General features: G+C 39.0%; 3 protein-coding genes across 3 annotated transcripts in view; all 3 read right to left on the minus strand.

The window, feature by feature from the left end:
* Positions 1-4763, minus strand: part of LOC310938850 (speckle-type POZ protein) — a 16290-nt gene extending 11527 nt beyond the window's left edge. The window contains exon 1 of the mRNA XM_083903477.1: positions 4720-4763. The gene's annotated coding sequence lies outside the window, so the exon portion shown is untranslated. The remainder of the gene's footprint in view (positions 1-4719) is intronic.
* Positions 4764-6596: 1833 nt separating this feature from the next.
* cenpt (centromere protein T) lies at positions 6597-16450 on the minus strand (the record flags this gene model as incomplete). The annotated part of the gene is made up of 13 exons (XM_083903460.1): positions 16352-16450; positions 14459-14579; positions 14235-14382; positions 13845-13938; positions 13436-13572; positions 12825-12882; positions 12565-12710; positions 10100-11176; positions 8810-9085; positions 8191-8290; positions 7787-7954; positions 7533-7637; positions 6597-6723 (listed from the first exon to the last, which is right to left on the minus strand). The coding sequence occupies exons 1-13, from the start codon at positions 16435-16437 to the stop codon at positions 6597-6599; spliced, it is 2643 nt and encodes an 880-aa protein (XP_083759586.1). The 5' UTR covers positions 16438-16450.
* Positions 16451-18365: 1915 nt separating this feature from the next.
* Positions 18366-23628, minus strand: LOC310938871 (cytochrome c oxidase subunit NDUFA4-like). Its single transcript, XM_083903499.1, has 4 exons — positions 23490-23628; positions 20179-20267; positions 19408-19468; positions 18366-18669 (listed from the first exon to the last, which is right to left on the minus strand). The coding sequence occupies exons 1-4, from the start codon at positions 23535-23537 to the stop codon at positions 18613-18615; spliced, it is 255 nt and encodes an 84-aa protein (XP_083759625.1). The 5' UTR covers positions 23538-23628; the 3' UTR covers positions 18366-18612.
* Positions 23629-23980: the final 352 nt, after the last annotated feature.

Consider the following 23980-nt stretch of genomic DNA (forward strand, 5'->3'; position numbering starts at 1 on the left):
TCAGTTTCCAAAAAACAAAAACTGTCAGCTGGGGATCAAAGTCTAAAAGTGCATCACATTCTATAGCTATCAGCTGAACTTTAAGCAGGGAATCTGTACACTCATTCACATAAAATATATACATTCAATATCTGTGCCTGTATGAGCAAATCGTAGCGTGGTGAAGATTTGAAAATATAAATGCAATCAAAAAACAAACTAAAATACCAACTCAAAATCTGGAAGACATAGGAAATAAGAATTATGAGCAGTTTATTTTTTTTTTTTACTTTCTGTAATGATCCTGTGTGAGAAACTCTATAATGACCTATGACTAACAGCACAACCGCAGGCATCATTGCAATATTTTGAGAAAATTATGCAACTCTTTTCTAATCCCTGAAATGCCATGCTGAATTTGCTGATGTAGTTTTTTTGATGGTTTAATATTTGAAGCACTCATTTCTACAACTATGGATATATTTTCAGGAGAATAAGAACAAGGAACACAACAAAACAAGTCGTAGGAAATGCATATGAAATTTAGGGGGGACGACAATAACATCCTCCATGCCTCTGAAACAGCAGCTGAAATGTATGAAAGCATAACTGTGAAAATATACAGTAATGCATAAGGTGGCAGTCACAGCATCCCACAGAACAAGGACGAATGCAAAATCAACCTCTGCACTGAATTTTAAGAAATGTAAAACTGGGGGTGTAAAGGCATTTTCAGACAGCAATTTCCAATGGGGAATGAAACAAATTTCAACCCTCGTTGTCGTGGACACAATGTTGATTTCAAAGTCGTGGTCTTTGAGGACTGCAGTAAAGCCACGGACAAACCTTAAAACTATAATTGGTACAGGGACTGGGGATCAATTGCACAACGCATGTTGGGGCTCTTAGGGAGTGGTTTCATATTCTGCTCTTGGTGCTGGCACTCTACCTTTCCTAAAAGCTCAATCTAGATGAGGTATGAACTATTGATTTTGCTATAGCAATTGGCTTGCCTTGTTCCAATCTCTGACTTGTTCAGGCTCACAATTACACTGAAGGGGACAGGTCCAAAAAAAAGCAGGCAGGTTTCACCTTTTGCCAGGACTCCTTAACCCCCCCTCACTCAGGGGGGGTTAAGTTTAATTAATTAAACTTGCCCTTACTTCATGAGTCACCATAATTGTCCTTCAAAAACGCTCAGAATGCCCCATTTTTACCTTAAATGTTCAAGCTCCTCATGCCCCAGCGATGGGTACGGAGGACACCCTCTAAAAAAATCCTAGCTAAAACCCTGGTCACCAGTCACCTGTCTCTTACCATTACAACACTGCTGAACCACACAAGCTAAGGGCTTAGCTGAAGAAGCCACTGTGAAAGTAATTGCAGCAGCGAGCAATTTAATCCAACTTAGAGTAGAATATGTGTAGGTACATTAACAGAGACATGCACGCTTAAAGCTCCCATACATTAGCTTGTTTTTATGGTCAAAAACCTCCTACTTGCTGCAAACCAGCCAATCGAAATGTCTCCTCAGTGAAGCTCTCGTCAGCCGTGCTGTTTCAGACCAAAATCTCACCCCCAGATGACAGAACCATATTGTGATTGGCCAGCCAACGAGAGTTTTCCCACTGTCTCCCCTGGGAGTGGCGTAATTAGCACATCAGCTCTCAGAAGCGCAGCACCCCCTCTGGAAAGATGAACGCACCGCTACTCATTATCAAAACATGGTTAAATGGCTTCGTCACAACTCCCCGCCGTAGTCCCTCACTGACCCGGAGTCGGACCCAGAGTCAGAAGACACTGTCTCAAGTGAAACACCTCCACAACGGACATTCTTCTTCTGCGGTTCAATGTACGCAACCAGATGTGCCCGAACTAGTGCCCGGAGCAGGAGGATCTGCTGTTCAGGAGACGGGATCCTTACGTAACGATACCAGGCTTTTGCAGAGCACTTGCTGAGCCCGAGAATACAATGCAACCCAGCGTTCTAGTGGCTGAACTGTTTTTTTGAAACTTTAGGACTTCATAAACAAGGTAATGGCGCAGATACACACCAAAAAACAGCATTAATTGGAACTTGCGGTCTACGGGAGCTTTAAGTTGAAAGAAAATATAGTTGTTTTCCTCAAATATGGTGTCCAATGATGTAATCTGTAAGCAACAATTAATAACTTAAATAACAAGAAACATTTTAAAGGATATCTACAAATTCTCGTCATCATCAAAATCCTAGACAACATCCCTATTACATATATACATATATGTTTTCTCTAGGACAACGATTAATCAATTATTCAGCAATTACTAAACTAATTATCAACTATTTTGATAAAGTTTTCTGGTTTTTCATGTGTGGTTGTATGACGCACTAAAACATATTCAGCATGTAGGCTCACTCTCAGTGTAAGTATGTCTGCCAACACGGACACACAAAACAAGGAACTGATAAAAGACTCACCTAAGAATATATTTATTTATTGGAAATAAAATTTGCCAACCACTCAACATCCCTCCTCTTACTTGTATGGGGGAAACTTGTATCATTATTATTATTATTTTAGCTCACATGGACATAAAAGCTGCTGGTCTATTGCTGAGCCCCACACTATAAGTTTGTGTCATTACCTTAAATCTGTGGATGCCAAAAACTAAAGACACAATATCACATTTGAACTCACTAATGGAGGCAGTGGTTGACAGTCAACTCCTCTGTGTGCTGTGATGTAAAAATCACCTTTCCTTTCTTTTGGAAAGGATGTCTAATGGCAACATTAAGCACAAACTCCTAAGTGTCTTTAAATAAAGTACACTTAGGAGGGCATACATATTATTAGATGTGCATTTTATTAAGCACCAGCTGGCAGCCATGTTTTCTGTGCCACTAGCAAGTCTGTCTATGTCAATTTGACATATGAATTGTTTGAACAATGTAAGCGGAGATTGTAACTTGGGCCACACAGTTGGTGTAGTGCTGGTGTAAGCTAGCAGGTTTGTGAAGCAGTCAGAAACAAGGGCCTTTATGCATGGAGTTTGCATGTTCTCTCCATGTGAGCGTGGGTTACCTCCCACAGGCCAAAAACTAGGTAACTAGGACTAGGTAAATTGGACACTCTAAACCATGGGTGTCAAACTCTGGCCCGCGGGCCAAATTTGGCCCGCCGTGTAATTTCATTTGGCCCTTGAGGCAATTTCAAATTAACATTAGAGCTGGCCCGCCGGTATTATACAGCGGCAATCGCGCTGAGTTTAACCGGCAATTTGGCGACTTTGATGGTCAGTAGAGCGGTATTTTCAAATTTATTAGCTTGTGAAAAAAGTTAATGTTGATATTTACCTCAGAAGGCTGCAAATAGAAAAGAGGCATTACATTTTTTATTTAAATTTTATTTGATATGCCATTGATATTTTTTAATTATTATTATTATTATTTGAAACTCGATTTTGCATGTCTCTATAAAGTTATATAAGCCTTGCTTGTTCAATATTCAATGCAAAACTTGTTTGGGTCCCTATTAAAAGGTTAATTTGTTCAACCTTGGCCCGTGGCTTTGTTCAGTTTTAAATTTTGGCCCAATCTGTATTTGAGTTTGACACCCCTGCTCTAAACTGACTGTAGGTGTGAGTGTGAGTGGTTGTTTGTCTCTATATGTGACCCTCTGATGAACTGGTGACCTGTCCAGTACCCCACATTCACCCTATATCGGCTGAGATTGGCGCCGGCGCCACTCCTAGCACTTCCTAATTTTAAAAGGTCTAAAATAACTCTATCGGACTGATACTGCTACAGGCAGATACTCGAGTTTGTGATATCAGTATTGGTATTGGCCACAAAAAAGTTGTATCATGCCATAATAATGATAATTATAATGATAATAATAAAGACAACACAGCATTTACAACTAGATATAGTACCATCATCACAATCTTCAGAATGGTGCTATATCTGGCAAGACTACTGTGTATACGGTATATATATGTTACTTCATGATAATTCAAGAGCTATGATGATAAAGCTATGTCAATGAGAAGATACTGAATGTCACAATCATTGCTGTGCTGTTATTACGGTCCATTTCTAGGCAATTCTAAATCAAACTCATCTCTTTTTAGACCAAAAAAATTTACTATTACAATTCCAAGGCTAAATCCTCGAGATCATACCATCTATGAACTTGTACAAAACATAACAGAATGGCTGAATATTTCAACCCTTTTGTTCCCGAGTACTGTTTATTATTTGCATAAGTATTGCTGCTGTTTTCCTTTTTCACTAAACTGAAACCTACATATATTTGACACATTTCTATAAAGTTCTAACTATAACTATCACCTGTCGCTGATTGTTTCTGGACATAAACACAGACTGAGCAGTGGTTACGGGCGATGACAGTAGCAGGTTGATAAACTGCTAAATATCAAGATAACGTCTCCTTCGTTGAGCTTTTAAATTAAGCTGCCCGTAGACAACACATGCGCTTGTAGAGAAACGGAAAAAACGACACCCAGGTCTGATATCGTCAACACTACAGCAATACAATCCCCCACAATCTTACATTAGCACGTCCGCTAACTCGATCGAACAGACTAGCCATTTAGCCGTATCTCTGTGCATGAGCCAAACACAAATCTCGGAGAAAATGTCACAAAGACTAAATGGCCATTTTCAACTACACGTCTGTTGTGTGACTTGACGTCTTGTGTCAGTATGTTTCGCTCTACGTTTCATTTATCAAAACTCACCTTTATGTCGGGTGAAATTCTATCGGCGGTCGTGAGTGATCTTATGTTGTTGTTAGCTAGCAGGCTAGCTGTCTGTAGATACTGGCACACATATAGAGCCTGTCTCGCAAACAGCGCCCCATGCTGCACTGGAGTAATTGATCTACTGGGAATAGTAGAAAATAAGAAAAATAGAGATCACAAGAAGAAATTATTATATGCCCAGTTCCTGTCCAATAACATGGCTGTTCTGATCATGTTGTGTTTGAGATGCATAATTTGATCTTTATCAGTATTACATTAAATGCCAATAAATCATACAAATGGAATTAATAATTACACACATTAATTCATCTGTTTAAAAGTGTACAAATCAAAAGATAAATGTCTGCTTTTGTTGTGGGGATTAATGTTTGTGCAGCCCCAGATTTGTCCCACAAAAACCTTTTGAAAAGTACTGCATTTCCTTTTTGCCATCCATCTAATTGATGTTTGATGTGTTTTATATACACCAACTGGGCATTTTATTAGGTACGGCCATTCAGTTGCTTGTTGAAGCAAATATATAATTACATGGCAGCAACAGGGCATCAGAGTGAGTAATACAAGTGACTGAAGTGACATAGTTGTTGGTGGGATGTACAGAAACTGCCAATCTGCCCGGATTTTCATGTTAAACCATCAGCAGTTCTCCATGACAAAATGCCTTTGTGATGCCTGGTGGTTAAAGAGGACAGACATTCAACAGCAGTTCTAAAATAACCAGTGTGCAGATGACGACCTACATTAGGTTTCCCGTATACCTAAGAAACTAAATTAGTATTTCTTCAATTCATTTACATAATTGCCATTGCCTTTTCACAAGATTAGAAACAGAGTGCCAAGATCAACACTTTACTGGCTGTTTGCTGAAGGATGGACTTAATCACCCACTCATGTTCACAGTGCCCAAGTTCACTTGTGATCAACTCTGCAAATAAAAATCTAAAAGGGGGAGAGACAGCCTTTTCTGACACCAAACTGAACCTTGTAAAGCACTCGGTCACACCATAGTCCCTAAAGAAAATCTAATATTTCAGTGTGTGCAAACATAGGAGCTGCTTGTTTACTGCTGCCTTGTTTGGCAAGTTTGTTTCACACAGGTTTTAACACAGCTACATTTCAAAATAACACATTTGAGCTTACTGGTAGAGGTATCAGTGGATCAACAACTCCTGTGTGATGTGATATAAACTCACCATGAACTTCAGTGCAGGGAGTGAGTGCAGTTTCCAAAGAGGCAGACTTCAGTTTCCATTTGGAAAAAACGGTTGCAATATTCTTAAAATAATCGTTTATTTACACAAGCATATATTTCATTAGAAGTATTTGTCATCGTTTTTTGTACTGGCAGCCACGTTTTCATTACAAGCACCTCGGTCTTTCTCAGTCATTCATCAAAAAACAGACAATATTTTTAACTCAAACTCCATTCAGAAAGTCTGAAAATGTTGCTTGGAAGATTTTTTATTTCAACTTTATTAAGATGTCAGAGGAGCAGCCTCTTTTATTTCATACTGTCAGAAAATATAAATCATGAGCATGAAAAGATTAAAGAAAAAGTTGACGCACACTTGTGCTGACTGTAAGCACAACACAGTTATCAGCAATGTTTGCAGTATGTACAAATTATCAACACACTACTGTATATTTGCATAAGACAAGGCACGAGGATACACAAACATCACAGAGATCGTAATAATAGTTTTGTATGAGTATGTTGACAGATATTTACAAATTTACACAAATCTTTAAATTATGTTCCGATCAAAAGACTGAGACAATCAAATCTCAAAAAAGTCCAAGAGATAAATTCAGGAAGAAAAAAAACATAAAATATGAAGCCGTTTATGGAATATTCACCTGCGTTTAGGGACAACAACATTACCACTAGTTGCAATGGGGATCAGGAGTTTGCGCTGATCCATTCGAAGGTATTTTTCAATCAGCACTTCCACTGGCACCTTGTCATTCACATAACCTAACCTGCAGAGGGCAAAGATACACAGTGAACACATGTCACTCATTTTATTCCATGCTTCTGTCTAGATGTGTGCTCTCAAACATGAAGGATATTTCACAACTAGCAAAGTGACTGTGCTGACTGGTCGCACTCCTGAGCAGTTGGTCACAGACTAAACTGGGCGGCTCAAACTTGCCATCTAGTGGATATAATCCTCATGTGTGGGTTTTCCCTGTTCTGCTCCAGCAGTGGTTCCCAACCTTTTAGGCTAGGACACAGGATTAAAAATGGTCCTGTGTTGCCATAAAATCAAAATCAAAACCAAGGTAATTCTTGAGATGTAACCTCGTCTTTGGTATTTTTTACGTTTCCCATACATGATATTTCGTTGTAAAAATGCTGACAACAGGAAAATCAGGTATAGCCGCTAACTGACCTGATGAGACTTGGTTATGAAGTAATGGTCACAGAGATGATGGTAATAAGCAGCTTAATACATTTAAAAAACACTAGTTTACTCTATTCTATTCCATTCATCTACTCTAGTTTTTTTTTTTTGCTTCCTCCATTTTTGACATTGTGACGGAGAAATCTTGTCACGGACTGCTGGCAGCACACATGAACACACACACACTGGACGCACAGGCAGGCCAGTTACAGTCTCCTGCACTACTGTCAGAGTGGCTTCAGCCTACTCTGTGTCTGGTTCCAAAAAAAAGCATGTTGGGTTCGGGCTGTCAGGTTGTCAATATTCTCTCAGGCATGGTCAGACAGAAACATGTGGCCCAAGCTGCTCTTTTGCACATGTATTCGAACATGACAACACACTGACCTTTTCAACAGAAGAACAGTATCCTCAAAATCAATGGTTTTTCTCTTGGCATGATTTGCGTACGTCTCCAGGTCATCAGCCATTCGATCAAAGAATTGATCCATTCTGTCACAATATAACGACACACAGTTGGTTCAACAATGGCATAGTCACCAAAATTGTTAAATTGGAGTTGAGATTATTTCAAGTTTCAGATCAAGTGGCTGAAAACATGCACATTCCACTTGTTTTAGTTTGAAGTCATAGTAACTTACGTTTCCTGTAGGACGGGGTAAATGTCGGAAGAGACCTTGGTTTTTGCAAAGTGTCTGAAGACACTCATAAGGTAGCTCTTAGGAAGGCTGGCTTGTTTTGTAACTGGTCCTCTCTTCCTCTCTTGCACCCGCTTAGGCTTAGCTGCAGGTACAGCTTCACTTGTACGACTGATGGCACATGAGGGGAGGGGTCAATAACATGTAATCATTCAAGGTGACCTTAATGTAGTCTTCTAGGAGTACACACAAGCTAATATTTTTTATGTTTTTTAAACCGTATTTGACATCCTGCACAAGCAGGGAAGGGTTTTTATTAGCCTGGGATATTTTTTTTAATAAATGTAGTTTTTAGGTTAACCACAGGCAGTTTTTCTATATGAATCAAATGTTCTAGAGCAACTTGCCTGGTTTGAATATTCTTATGAACAGAGGGTGAGGTCTCATGTTCACGAAGAAAAAAGTTCCTCTTCTCTTTGACAAATGCTGGAGTCTTGCAGGGGAATTCTACAGAGATTATAAAACACATGCACACATGAGTTGTTAAAGGACAGTGATTTTTTAAGTTTTTTAATTAGAATCCGCTACTTTATCTTACCAGGGGCAGCGTCACACACAAAAGCGACAAAAAAGTAAAAAAACCATGTCTAACTTTAATAAACACAGACATGCTGCATACCCACAGAAAGGTCAGAAACTCAGCTAAAAGCTCATAAAAACATTCTTATGTTCATGAAACACAACTAAAACACAGATGGATCAAACCAGCAGGAGCAGAAAAAAACACAGTTACAGTGCACACACTGAAAAGCGGCACCGGAGCATCAGCGTGATTAAGTAAACAAAAAAAAAACGCGTCGGCTGGACAGTGGAGAATCCAGATTCCAACGATACCATTTGTATCACTGGTTTTCTGCACAAGGCATGTAGCATGTTGCCCCAGATTAACAGTTCTGCACAAAATCTCTCCCCACAGGTAGCCCAAGACACAAACACACAGCAACACACTGAGAAAAAGACACTAACCCTCAATCTCTTCATCTTCCCACTCTTCTTCCTGTTCAACAGGGTCCGCAGCAGCATCTTCAGGCAAAGCATCCCTAAGGTGGCTGCCTTCTTCAATATCATGTGTCATCTCCAGATGAAAGCTGTTCTCTCCATCTGCAACACAGTCAGCTGCCTCTGGGCCAGAGGTTAAAGAATCTTCCACATCAGGTGTCCCACTACGAGGTGGGCTGCCGTCACTGGCTCCCATTTCCAAGCCGATGTGCAAATCGTCAGCACTGTGCACTTTGGACCTTCCTACAAAAAAATCCCAGAAAGACTTATATAAGAAATAGGGCTACGCGACGTATGACTTGAGAATCGTCAATCATCATCGCAATGTGCTCATGTGCGATAGTCACATCGCCAGACGTGCAATGATTTCTTTTTTTTTTTTTGGAACATTGCTTCAGAAAAGCGTCTCTGAACAGGCTCTTTTCTCTGCGCTCTCTCACTCAATCTGAGCAGTTAGCTCACAGTCAGCCCCATGCACATGCTGTCCCTCACACACCACGCTGAAGATGAGCAATAGGCAGAGACAAGAAGGAGAGACTGTGGCCACATCCAGATGGGAAAAAAGATTCCCCTGTGAACACAGCCTCGTTTCAGGAAATATCTCCATCCGCTGTAGCACATATGCCAGGACTGGAAGTTGTGCTGTAACAGTGTAAAACCTTTTACATATCACAGCTATAATAACAGACACAGAGACAATTAATCGAGCCAGGGGAAAGGGAAATAATGTCTGCTTGCCTTCACTAATATAGCAAGAGTTTTTGTTTTTTAATACTCATTTGGTAACAAATCAGTATTATCTATATTATTAATGAAACTATTGATGAATAAATGTTTCAAAATCTACAACTACTTTTTACTTGATTTTTGGAACATTTCATAATCTCAATCATTTAAAATTATTGTTTTTAGCAGGAAAAAAAACATTACTCAGGCCTCCATAGATATAACTGCTCTTATATTCCCTAACAAAATTGACAGCAAACTTTGTGTTCAGTTTTATTTATTGTCATAGAACTCCCTCTGAGCACACATTTCTTGTCATGTTTATATTTTATATATCTTTTATCTGTTGTTAATATTGTGTTTTTTTTACCTATTCATTATTTTCTTTCCTGAGTGCTATCGTTATTCTTAAGGAGCAAATGTATTCTGATGATAATGCTCGGCATTAAAAACAGAATATTGACAAAGGCAATTATAATTCGTAGCAGCAGTCATGCTGTCCACAATAACAGACCATATTTTTGACCTTACCTCTCTCTGTGACATCTGGTAAATTCCTCTCTGCTTCTGCGAAAGGCACAACAAGTCCACCCTGAGAGTGATGGGCCCTCCTACTGATGTGCTCCAGTTGTTCTGATGCCTGCTCACCCTCCTTTTCCTCCACCTCGTGCTCATCTTCATCCCGAGATTCGATCACATCCTTGCCCTCAGAATGAGAATTGTTATCAGGATCCTCTTGGTCGTGCTGATAGTCTTCTCCATCATCCCCCAATTCCTCAGACTGAGACCCAGCTTCAACATCTTCCCCAAATTCAGAATAATCTGCACCTTCTTTTTCAGATTCAGGTTCAGCCTCCTCCTCAGAATGAAACCCAGCTTCAACATCTTCCCCAGATTTAAAATCATCTGGACCTTCTTCTCCATCTCCTTTTTCAGAATGAATTTCAACCTCCTCCTCCTCCTCAGACTGAGACCTGACTTCATCTTCCACAGACTGAGAATCATCTGCACCATCTTCTCCTTCTTTTTCAGAATGAATTTCAACCTCCTCCTCCTCAGACTGAGACCTGACTTCATCTTCCACAGACTGAGAATCATCTGCACGGTCTTCTACATCTCCTTTTTCAGATTGAGGTTCAGCCTCCTCTTCGTCAGACTGGGATGCAGCTTTTATACTGTCCTCTACGTTGTCTTCTTCTTCTTCAGTTTGACTTTCAGTTGCACGATCTCTTTCTTCTGTTTGAGCTTCCACACCGTTCTCCTCGGCTGCATCCACTTCTTCCTCCAACTGACCCTCAAGGAGACAAGGCTCTTCATTCTGAAGCTCTGCCATGACTCCAACTTCAGTTGGAAACACAAATCCTGTCTCATCTTTTCCCAATTTGCTCTCTTCCCGATCTGTCATCTGTCTTTGGAGTTGAGTGGCCATCACTGTATCTTTGTCCTGCGTTGCCAAAATGGAAAAGGTGGAGGTCATGGGGTCAGAATGTGTGTAGAGGGCTGTGTTACAGTTGATGATGTCAGTTGTGATATTAGGTTCACTGAGTTCACTCAGGCCCAGGGTGAAGCCTTCGCTGTAGGTTGAATGGTTGAGGTCAACTCCCTTCACTGCAAGGTGACAGGAAAGGAAATAATTATAAAGTACAATTATAGTCTTTAGCATTACTAAATGGCTTGTTATTATAAACATAGAGCCATTGTTAGTTGTTAGAACGTCACAAGTTACAGGAACATGTACAGACCACTCACACTTAAACGTGAAGGAACAATTTCAAACACCACAAAAAATGTATTTGAACTTACTCTTGGAGGCAGCAGTGGATCAATGACACCTGTGTGCCGTTATGTAAAAACACTTATATTCTCTATGAACTTTGGTTTGGGAGAGAGAGCAGTTTGCAAAGCGACACACACTTCAGCTTCTAGCCGGACTGTCTACAGATAGAGATAAGGTGCTAGATAGATAAGCTAGCCTAGATTTTATTAGGTGAGCCTTTATTTAAGTGTGTCCCTGCTGGAAGCCATGATATCAGCGAGAGCGAGCCTCCCCGTCTCATGCTTTGTCTCAGCACCACCGACGCACTTAAAAAAATCTGCTCTATCCACCAGCTGCAGGTAACTCACGAGTCACTTCTACACTACAACTCTCTCCTTAAAAACACATTCCCCTTTCCCTTCCTCCTACATGCTCACATCACTGGCCTAGAATTTAATATTTACATTGAAGATATAATATAAAATGTGAAAATACACCAGAAAGGGTTATTCTGAGGTAGGGAATAGCCTGATGTTGAAACTATTGTTCAGTATTGATCCAGTAATAAATTATGACTATATATTATCAATTACTTAAAATGAATGAAAACAAAACAATGTAGTGTTTTATGTTGTTAAGCTAATAAGGCACGTCACCACCTGACATCAGGTGAGAGTTCTGAGGATAGTGGAAGATACACGCAAACTGGTACAGTGGTAATAGCTTGCTTTTCATTCAGCTTGCTCTAGTGAGTGAGTATTGATATTGGTCAATAAAATAAGTAATAATAATAATAATGATGATAAAAAAAACACTGGATAGGGTGTCAGGAAAAGTTAAATATAATATGATTTGTCAACTCTGAATATCATGTATGTTTCACTTTGCACAGGCTGTAAAAATAGATGTGCTACACTGCAGTCATGTGACCACAACTAAAATGACAAATGGTATCATGGCAGCTGAAAAAAACAAATAAATAATAAAAGGTGTCATTTAGTCGGTGATAAACTGCAGATAAGAAAAGTGACAGCATTTTAACTAAGTCCTGATTTACATTGTGCATTTATTCTATTAAGAAAGTAGAACACCTGTTACACAGTTGGAACATTACGGAATGAAATGACTGCTTTGGCTTGATGTAAAGTTCATGTATTATTACCTGCTTGGATGTTTTTATAGATCTTAAACTTGTTATAAATGCAATAACACAAAAACATTCGTAAATTCATTTTATTACCATGATCATCTCCCATCCACTGTTTATTAACAGCAGCGCCAAATTCTTCCTCTGTGATTTTTCGGCGGTTGGACACTCGTCTCTGCAGTCCCCTTTTCTCACTCCGGACATCCACAAAGGGAGTTTTTAGACTCAAAGAAGTGGAACTTAGTCAGAGAACAAAGCTATGAATTATTCACTCGGTAACAATTTAGTAGTACAAGTATAATAACATTCACTTTAAACAAACCAACCACATGACAGTGCAGTTTTTTCCATACCTTGATAATGAAAGTGATGAACAGTTTTCTGCAGATTCTTCATGTTCCTCTTGAAAATCTGAAACACAAATACAAATCAGCTAATCAATAAAATATGAGTCAGATCAATGTTTTTAACACAGGCAATGAGACAAACGTGGCAAAATACACGAAGAGAGCAAGCTGCTAATACTGCGGTCGCTTCTCACCACAGTTTGAATGCAAGCTCCTTCAAGAATGTACAGTTGTGAACTTAATTAAGCATGTTACATTTTACTGGAATATGCAGGAAGTTGGGAGGAAGTTGTGAGTCATAAAATAAAATTTTGTAAAAAAAAAAAAAAACAACAACACAGGGTTTACAAGTATACACTTTACACAGATTCCAACATGATTGACCTTTTTAATTAATAGATCCTTGGAAGTTTTTTGTTTTTTTCAAATCCAAAGTTTCAAGGATTTCAAGGACCCGTGGGAACCCTGTGTGTATTTGAAACACAGTAATGGATCGAAACACACAAAATGGCTACTTGATTTGTGTATAGTGAATACAACAAGAAGCAGACTTTACATTATTATTAAAGACTCTCTTTCAATCATTTGGTGTCCATGAGTGTTGGGTTTGACCTTACCACTTGCATCTTTGAGTCGTTTTTCAAAAGCCGTCACATTAAGGCTTCGTCGTGGTCTCTTCCTGCTTAGTCCCTTAGCTAAGGTTCCTGCACTGCCCAGGGTTAAATCAGGCAGATCCAGCCCTGAGAGCTCAATACTTAAAGCAAAGATAACAATCAATTGTCATGTGTGCATTTTATACCTGCAAACGCACAAAGAATAATATAGCAAGCTGCATGCAAACAACCAATACGGAGAGTGGAATTAATACCCCTAAAGCAACTACTAAGAAGAAGAAGATGGAGGAATGAAATGAAAATGAAGAGAAGTAGAAGAGGAAAATAAGAAGAAAACGCTATAAAAAATGTACAATAAAAAATGCCAAAAAGTATAATATTAAATCTTCTAAATGTTTTGTAGGTGGTTCACCTGGGACGCTTGCTGGAGATGCTAGAGCTGGCTGAGGAGAACCGAGGCTCCTCTGACGCAGCTTTGATGTTCACCACTGGAGACCTCACAGGCTCTGAATCACATGATGAAAGACATGGTTCGACAGACAGCTGCAACATGACATGAATGTCTAAGAAAAGTGCACCTCTACTGTGCAACTAAAAACAACAGAAAAGCAAAGGCTCCTTACATGAACCAGTCAACCACACATGCTGTTCTCTCAACTCAGCTCAACTTAAACAATAAAAAATATTGTTTACAGTAGTTATTCTTCTAAAATAAAACATATTGCAATATATTTTACAATATAAAACAGTTGCAGTAACAGATCCAGTACAGATCAGGAAGTGACAGGTCCCATGTGCACACCTGTTTGCAGGATGTTCTTGAGTAAGTGCCTTGGTGTGTCATCGTCGTCAAACAACATTGACGTCAGACCTGGAGTGTTAGTCTGTCGCAGGAGTCCTGAGGTCGCCGTCCTCCTCGTGGTGGCAGGCAAAGACTTCCTGGTTATGCTCTGCAAAGAATTCAGAGTGAGCTTCAATACACTCAACATCTCCATCGTCATCAAACACTCTCCTCTTCGTCCTCACCTCGCGCAATTTATGCTTCATGCTGCGCCTCATGATTTCCTGAGGTGTTTGGGCTCCAGCATCTTTCTTGCTCAGTCTGCTGCTGCGCCGCTGCCCGCTGGGACCCTGAGCATTAGAGGTACTGAGACAACAAAATTGATGTTTACAACCAATTGATTGAAACTCATTCGTGATAATCAAACATTTCAATGACAGCCTTCTGTGTCAGATGTGTTACCCACTGGGCTATTACTTAAAACCCCTAAAGGCCCAGAGCTTTTCACACTTCCGCACACAGCACGTGCAGACCCAATGAACACCATGCACACGATGCACATGACGCAAAACGTGTCATCAACGCGCAGGCTGTGTGCGTGCAGCCCAGATTTTAGAACAGCAATGAAAGAACACGTTGGGTGCACGTGGACAGCGTTTGCACAAACTGACCAACCGGTAAGTGGAGTACCACCAAGCAGAAAAAACATTTTAACAACAGAAGAAGTAGTCACCAAGTAAGCAATGCTATAAATCTGAAAGATCCATAGAGGCTGTTTGAGGAGAGACTTTCAGTTCCTTCTGAAGCTGCTGCGTTATATTGCCTCCTCTACTGCCTTATTCTGACCAGTTTCTATATAACCTGCAACAACTGCTCTGATGATGTTTATTGACAGGTCGCACATATAGTTTGATGAACGTATAGTGTATGTACAACAGCATATTTGCAATGAAAAAGTCAACTGAGTCAACTGTATGTAATATTCAGTTTGCAGTGTTTTGTTAAGGTTTGATTTTAATAAATCTGCAAATCTCGGTGAAACTATCTCAATTTCTTTTCAACATGTAAACTTATCCTTATAAACAATACCACAGCAAACACGTATGAAATTCTCATACTGTTAAATTTATTTGTACGATTTCTGTCATCTGTCTTTTACCGTGGTGTAAATTGAAAAGGTTTATCGCGCACAATGTTGCTTGTCATTTACAGTCAAAAAGAGGAAGCAGAGGCATGTGCAGAACAATTTTAGGAACATGTAGTAGATGAAACATGTGTTATGTGTTATAATATGCAAACCACTCAAGTAGAACCGGTCACGACCCAAATGGAGAATAATATACTGAGTGCAAGAAACAGCAAGTGTCCAGGGTTAACAAGAGTGAGCCACCAATTGCACTCGTCTGGAGAGTGCTGAATAACATAATGACTTTTATATGACTCATGTGGAAAATATGAATCAGTGCTAACAAGGTCCTAGCTAGTGCCAGGGGGGCTAGTTGTTTTGGACGGTTCACCGTAGTGACCGCCAGAAATGGATAAAGTTAGAGCTGAAACGATTAATCGATTAATCGATTATTAATCGATTACTAAAAACTACTACCACTAAAAATTCATGATTAAAACAAGATTTCTGATTGTTTCAGCTTCTTAAATGTGAATATTTTCTTAGTCTTTGCTCCACATAACAAATAAATCATTCAAAAAAAAATCATTAAAACTGAATCATTTTGGTTCAGTGTGGACAAAACGAGACATTCAAGAACATCGTCATTTCCAGGTTTGACAAACACTGATCAATGTTTTTTAACATTTTCTGACATTTTATGGACCAACCGATTCATCGATTAATCGAGAATATAATCGACAGATTAATCGATTACGAAAAGAATCGTTAGTTGCAGCTCTAGATAAAGTTACATATATAAAATATAAATATACAGAAACACATACTGGCATCATACCTCACAAGCAACATGTGACAAAGGCAGAGTGATCAGATGTTTTAAGTAATGTTTTGAAACGAAAGCGTCAAATGTACACAAACAACCGTGCAACACAGCTAACAAACCAAGTCGAGACATGAAAAACACCAAACACTAAGCTCGAAAAAAGAGTGTTCCCGGGGGGGGGTTTACCTGCGTGTGATGGGGGTCTGCAGTGGTTCTGTGCTGAGAATGTTTCTCAGTAGGACCCGGGCTGATAAATCCTCCGTGGGATCCATTTGTAGACAGAGAAGCCGCTACACAGCAGGTTAGCTGTTAGCTGTTAGCTGACATGCATCTACTAAGTAACAATAAAACCGTGTTGAAAGGCGGCTTTTCAGAAGAGCGCCGAGTCCAGCAAAATAAGACAAACCGTAGTATAGAAAGTTCTATGTAGTCACGCGTTTTTATAATAACTGTACGACTCTCAAATCTGTCAGGATCAACTGATGAGTTCTTCTTAGCGTCCCGCGTTATTTTTTAATTTTGATCTCGCGAGAAGATGTATTTCTTCTTCGGCTGTATGTTGTGGCTGAGCGTTTGTCCGCCACCTCCTGGAGAATTGAGAAAGAACACAGTTTGGTCTGTTAAATACTATAAAAACATTGGTCCGCAGAGACATTTCTGGCGGCCCGCAATGAATTACAGTTGATAGTTTTAATCCAGGAGGTACTAAGCTTGTTAAATGTTTATTGGACATTACTGGATACAGACAAATAAGTGGAAACAAAAATACTGGGTATTTACCTGGTTTCTATATGGTGAATTTTAGTGTATTATTGGGTTATAAGCTGGTAATAAGCAGGTATAGCTACAGCCCCCAATTACTAATTTACCCAGTAAATATATGGTAACTGTGAAATGTGTTACTTGGTATTAACCTGTAATTAGAAGGTAAGAACAATGGCCAAAATACTGGGTAATTACCCAGTAAATTATAAGGTGTTATTATATTAACGCTAAAATTACATTATATTAATGCTTATATTACTTAACGCTAAACTATAGAACTGCAATCTGGTCATTAAGATTATTACAAATGGGTTTTCTTTCTTTTTTTTTCCTTTGGCGGCCCTCAGTCCAATGTTGGGTTCCTTAATTGGCCCTCTGGTATCAAAACTTTGAGAACCCCTGCTAAATAAAAATAAAATAAAAATAAAATAAAAAATAACCTGTCAAAATACATGTAAAGGGCTAATGCAAATGGTAACATGCAGTATTCCAGTTGAGGAGGTATTTTTGTGACAAAATTAATGATGTTTCGTTCGGGAAATGTATTTTATACAGTAAAGTACAACCCACTCAACCCATTGAAGTACCTGTAAAGACCTAGTGCAACAATAACATGCAGTATTCCAGTTGCCAAAAAGTGATATGGGCTAAAGGGAGATTTCTGTCAAAATCACATCACCTGGATACATTTGGGTGTGACATATTTAAACACTATATTACGGTAGCCATGACAAACAACAACATACAACAACATTAACATAAAACACATAAACTGAAAACACAGGAAAAAGTAGGAAACAATGATATTAACCTATTGCTTTTGTGGTTGTGTTTCAATTAATGTCATTGTGTTTTTACGCTTTTGTTAATGTTTTCTGTTTTTGTCGTTGGGTTTTCAGTTAATGTCGTTGTTATCAGTTAATGTTGCTTTTCCTGCTTTTGTTGTTTTCAGTTAATGTTGATTTTGTGTTTTCCTATGTTAATTTTGTGTTTTCCTATTTGTATTGGCGATTTTGCAATTCAGGGCCACTGTCATATCGGTCATCAGAGCCCCCTCAGCCCGTTTTACAATACGATAATGGGGAAATTCCCTGTGTTACAGCAGCAAAGGGATAGTCACACAAAAGAAAGTCAACAAATTATATATATACTGTGTACGTTTGCACAGCAAACAAGGAACAGCAACAGGTGCACGGTGGAGCATAGAATTGTGAAATAATTGAATATAGTATCACTATGGTGGTGACTGGGTCTACTGGGAGCTCTGCTGGTTGTTATAAAGTCTTACAGCAGCGGGAAGGAAGGACCTTCGGTATCTCTCCTTCAAAATCCAGTCATTTCTTTCTTAGGTCTAAACCTTGATCCCTAAAAATCTAAATCAGTTACCTCAAATACTGTGGCATCCAAAAAAAACACAGACAAGTGAAAGTGATTGAAACAGTCTTAATCATTTACAACATAGTCAAAAAAAAAATTAATTCATAAATTAGTAAAACAGATGGTTGTCTGCTTTATTCAGCCATCGATGCTGCGAACGATCAGCTGCCTTTATAAATAAAGATTGTGTGCGGTGTGGCTTAATTCAGTTTCACTCATTTTATTTTATAATCGGCAAGAAAAAAATATATATATTTATAGGTGCAAGAAAAGGCTCTTCACACTGCTGTCAGAGACACAGCCACTTAGAAATCAGGCCTGTTCTTCTCCAGCTTAGAGTAGTCCGTGCTCACGTTGAACAGCTGCAATCAAACACACAAAGGTTCACAGTCAGTAAAAGGCAATCGTGGAATTTGAGGCTTTGATAACATTTATACAAAGTGACTTGTGGTTTTAATCTAACCAGACCAACATGCAAAGGAATATGAAAAGATTACAGAGCCCTGGAAATGAATTGGAAGGACAACATTTCAATATGCATATCTGATAAATAGAAATCTACAGAAGAGGATTAGGGCCACATGTGACTTTTTTAAAATAAAAAAAAAGGAAAAATTACTGAATTCTGCGATTAAAGTCTTTTTTCTGACTTTATCAATATCAGCCTTTTTTTTCTCAGTCAGAAATCTGAGCCAACTCTAAGAACATTAACTTTAATCTCTATTAGAATTCTGATTTTAATGTCTGATTTAAATCAACAATTCTGTCTATAATATCCTATCAGAATTTCACAATTCTGACTTTAATCTCAGTCAGAACGCTGTGATACAGTGAGAATCCTGACTTTAAGATCAGAATTTTTAATCTCTTAATCAAGAATTCTTAATTTAATCTATTTCTAATTATTAATCCTGACTCTTAATCTTGGTATTCAGATTTTAATCTTTCACCTCAGAATTCTGTTGTGAGTTTTGTTTTATCACAATAGATCAGCAAAAATACTGAACGCCTTTATTTAGTCAAATATCGCAATTTTTTTCCTTCCCTGTTCCTTCCAAGTCTCTGTGATAATTATTGTGGAGAGAGTGTGACGCTGTTACTTTGTACTGCTGGTTGTACTCCAGTCTGTTCCAGGGCTCAGGGTTGTTCTTGCGATCCCATCTGAGAACACAAAACAAGTAAAAAAATACTTCAGTATGACAAAGTATTGAAGTGATCGTCATTTATCACGTAATACATTGGTTCTCAAAGGGCGGCCCGGGGGCCAATGGCGGCCCACAGAAACATTTCTGGCGGCCCGCCATGAATTACAGTTGATAGTTTTATTACAGGAGCTACTAAGCTTGTTAAATATTTATTGGACATTACTGGACACAGACCAATAAGTGTAAACAAACATACTGGGTAATTACCTGGTTTCTATATGGTGAATTTTAGTGTATTATTGGGTTATAAGCTGGTAATAAGCAGGTATAGCTACAGCCCCCAATTACTAGCTATTTACCCAGTAAATATATGGTAACAGAAATGTGTTACTTGGTATTAACCTGTAATTAGAAGCTAAGAACAATGGCCAAAATACTGGGTAATTACCCAGTAAATTATAAAGCGTTATTATATTAATGCTTAAATTACATTATTTTAACGCTTCTATTACTTAACGCTTAACTGTAGAACTGCAATCTGGTCATTAAAATTATTACAAATGTTTTTTTTTTCTGTTTTTTTTCCTTTGGCGGCCCTCAGTCCAATGTTGGGTTCCTAAATTGGCCCTCAGGTATCAAAACTTTGAGAACCCCTGATGTAATACTTCTACACACGCTAAGGTTTACTGGGCATTTAGAGATGATTGGGATGTCAGTGGAACTTACGTGATGTCTGGATTTTTCAGAGCCGTCCGAATCATGTAGGCGACGGTCATGGACATCCCACCACCGATGAAGATGAAGAGGGGGATCAGCTGGAGGGCAAAAGAATAAAATCACTGAAAATCTATTACGTCAGGACAACAAACACAATCTGCACTTGCTCACAATACTTCACAATACTGCATCATACAACATCTCATTGATAGACAGCCTTTTTTTGACTGGAAATGGAAGTTTGTAAACCGCTTACTCTCACGCACCAAAGTCCATAGAGAAACTCAGTTTTTAGCTCATGGGGGCACAGGAGCTGCTGGTCTATGCTGCCTTGTTTGGTAAATGTGTGCCACTGAGGCAAATCTAAACAAAGGAATTAAAATACCAGTGTCAAAAATAAAAAAATAACACAGTTGAACATACTGATGGAGGCACCAGTGCAACCCCTGTATGCGCCAAGATGTAAAATCATTGACTTTTTTTTGGACTTTGGTGTAGGAGAGTGAGTGGATTAAAAAACGAGGCAAAGCGACACTTTTAAGAACTTCTGCCTGTGTGTGCTTGATCATAAAGGCACGAGTCTAGCAGCAGTGAAGGTTCAACCAAATACTAATTTATAATGCTTTTAATAGACAGTTGAATCACTGACAGTTGTTGTCTTTTCATACAGATACCAGGCTATGAATCTGATTTATATCATTACTGGATATTAAAACTATTTATATCCCTCACCTCCAGGTTATTTAGACATGTCTCTTTTATGAATTTATTCTTTACTGAGGTTTTTTGTGTTCAGTTCACTTCAGTTCAGTTAAAGGTCAATTTAAGTAAAAACACCAAAAACAAGAAAGGAAATCATAAAAAAAAAAAAAAAACAGCATAACAGAATTCAGAGAATAATTCAATTGGCAGATCAATTTGAACATTAGGTTTCACAATAGAGCTTCAAAGGTGCAAACTGTGTGGTTTTATCTCTGTCTTCTCTGCTGTTATATAATATCTGTGATAAGGCTATATGCTATTCAGAGGTGGAAAAAGTACTAAAATATTGTAATCAAGTGAACTTTGATGAAATATTACTCAAGTAGAAGTAAAAAGTAGTTCATTTGAAATGTACTTTAAGTAAAAGCTACTTAGTTACTTTGCGTGGGGTGTGAGGGTAGTAGAAATATGACAAGGGGTCAGAAATCCAAAATTATTTTGGAGCTCACGCGCCCGGCGCAACACAGGATATTTCGTCACTTTTGGCGCGCACCCTCTATGTTCATGCACCAGTGCTGGTGCTAATCACATCATCATTCTTCTGATTCTGGTGTTTATTTTCCCCCTGTAGGTCTTCATTGTGCTGAATTTTTATTTTTACTCAGTTACGGATAGGATTTATAAAGTAACTAAGTACAATACTTGAGTCAATACGTACTCAAGTAAATACAATATCCTGATTTGAAATTGTACTTAAAAAATACAAAATACACAAATAAAGTATTCAATACAGTAACTTGAGTAAATGTATCTCGTTCATTTCCACCTCTGATGCTATTCAACCCTATGAATTCTCTGTTTAGTCCATACATGTCACGTTTTTATTTAAGACTCTACAGTGCTTCACCTGAAGTTGTGAACAGAGGACAAAAACATGACCAGCAACCACCAGTGGTTTATTAATAACCGCAGTAATAAAGAGAAGACTCTGTACAAAGGCGTCAGAGCTGGGGGCAGGGGTTCACACAAAGAACAGCTGATTCATTTAGTCGACAGCAACAACAACTGTAAAACTGTGTGAGAACCCCTTTACTTTAAAACTGTAGTGCATAATTTACACAGGGTGAGACGAGGTCTAAACCGACTGTTTGTTTTGAGGTCAAATGCACACAGAAACAGGACTTTGTTCTTTAAAGGTTTTTAGTATTAAACACAGTTGTGTCTCAAGAAATGTTTACATCCACAGGAAACCCCCCCAAAATGAGTCTCAACGCTGTAGTACGCCAGGCCTGTAGGTGGTGCTATAACACTACTATAAGAATACATCAAAGACGGAGAAGAAGACATAAAGCAAACAGATGTGTGCGCTGTGTACAGTCGTTTTTTAAGTAAAGCTTTATACAAATAGAGTGATTGGACAATGTACAATATTGGACAATATATAATATTATCACTCCACTTGATAACAAGTAATTACCATAAATTAATCATGGTGACATTGTTATCCTGATAATCATGAATGCGAAGACGAACACATTTTGAAAACCCGGTCTAACTCACCAGCATACAGTCCATGTGATTTATGTGCCACAATGGGGAGCTGCATCTTTCCTCTTGACTTATAATCGTGAATTGCAATATTTTGGTCAGGAAAATCATGGTGGTAATGTTTTTGTAAAGGCAAATAGACGTCAAGGGTGTCAATTTTTAAAAGAGAGGGCGCAGAATACAAATGAGGATCTGAGCCCCCTCAGTCAGGAAAGACGTAACATATTATCTTGCATGGCGAGCCGGATGTGGCCCGTGAGCCTTGAGTTTGACACCTGTCAAATAGACCAAACAATCTCCAAACACAGATGGTTTGCCAAAAAGCGAACACCGGTAGAATTACATTATTACATTACACTGGATCCTAACTAGACCCAATGTCACCAGCTTGCTGGGTCCCTTTTTCCTGGAGGCCCCACCCCCCAAGTGGCTTTATCCGCCCCTGTGTTTACATGCAACGGCATGGCATTGAGTCATTCCAATATGGAGACCGTGTACGTGCTGCGGCTGCGTGCCAAAAAGGCATTTAACGGACATGTACACGACTGTTTTTAACGTATCTGCCTCTCAGATTATGGCCATTTACTATTACTATTACTAGTAGTGATGATGGTAGTAGTATTCGGCTGCATTTTAAAGCAGATAAATGAAGGTGTAATGAAGGTGGCAGAAGGAGAGCGATGAGAGGACGAATATTTATTTTAAATATATAGAGGAGGAGCTTTATTTTAAAGAAATTGATTAACACGAGTCGCACATTTGTTATTCATCCGTTAATTTTATCCGTTTTTATCCGAATTCTAAAGCACCAGCTGCCGAGGAATTAAACATTGCCAGAATGTGGCGCATACTCTCGAATATGCTGTTTATATTTCGCATTACCCCCCGTCATTATGACACATAAAGATGCTATGTTGTTAAATAAATGCCACAGGAATAGGCCAACATTAGACAGAGGTGAGGAAATGGGAGCCGCCACACACACACAGCGTGTCCTCCACGTCCGTTTCAATGTCATCGGGTCACACACACACACACACTACAGTGAAAACACAGCGGTCAGGACTTACAGCTGGATGGGTCTTCAGTTGTTTGCCGATGACGCGGAGAAACGACATTTTATTTGTTAGGACGTTGGAGTCGAATTATGCTGCGGGGAAATGTGAGCACTGATGCCGCTGCTGCCGGTGCGGGGGGGAGGTGATCTGTGTGTTCCTACAGGCCGGCAGATAAGAGCCGCACCGTCACCGCCTTCTTCTGCTGTAAGCCAATCACAGAGTGAGACGACACAACAGCTGCACATCTGTAGTGCTGGACTGGAGAGGCACCGAATTCCCTATAATTTGGCGAATAGTTATAGCCTGACTTGGTGGGTTGCACACTTCCTAAATGAACAGTCAGAGTCTGAGTGTGTTTTGTTGCAACATACAAACGTCTCAATTTATACTACACATCAAAGGCAAAAAGTTATCAAAGGCCTGAACATGTCTACGGACACAATCTTGACTCAACAGGAAGTCGGTCATTTTGACTTTAGTCGCCATTTCGCCACAAAACAGAA

This window comes from Microchirus variegatus (genome assembly GCF_963457635.1).
Source record: "Microchirus variegatus genome assembly, chromosome: 17".
Lineage (NCBI taxonomy): Eukaryota > Metazoa > Chordata > Actinopteri > Pleuronectiformes > Soleidae > Microchirus > Microchirus variegatus.

Bases quoted from the DNA above. Each gene is read 5' to 3' on its own strand.
- LOC310938871 (XM_083903499.1), bottom strand. From the start codon at position 23,537: ATGTCGTTTCTCCGCGTCATCGGCAAACAACTGAAGACCCATCCAGCT. The intron at 20,268-23,489 runs GTAAGTCCTGAC...TTTGCCCTCCAG, and splicing joins AACTGAAGACCCATCCAGCT to CTGATCCCCCTCTTCATCTT. The intron at 18,670-19,407 runs GTAACAGCGTCA...GTTTGATTGCAG, and splicing joins AGTACAACCAGCAGTACAAA to CTGTTCAACGTGAGCACGGA.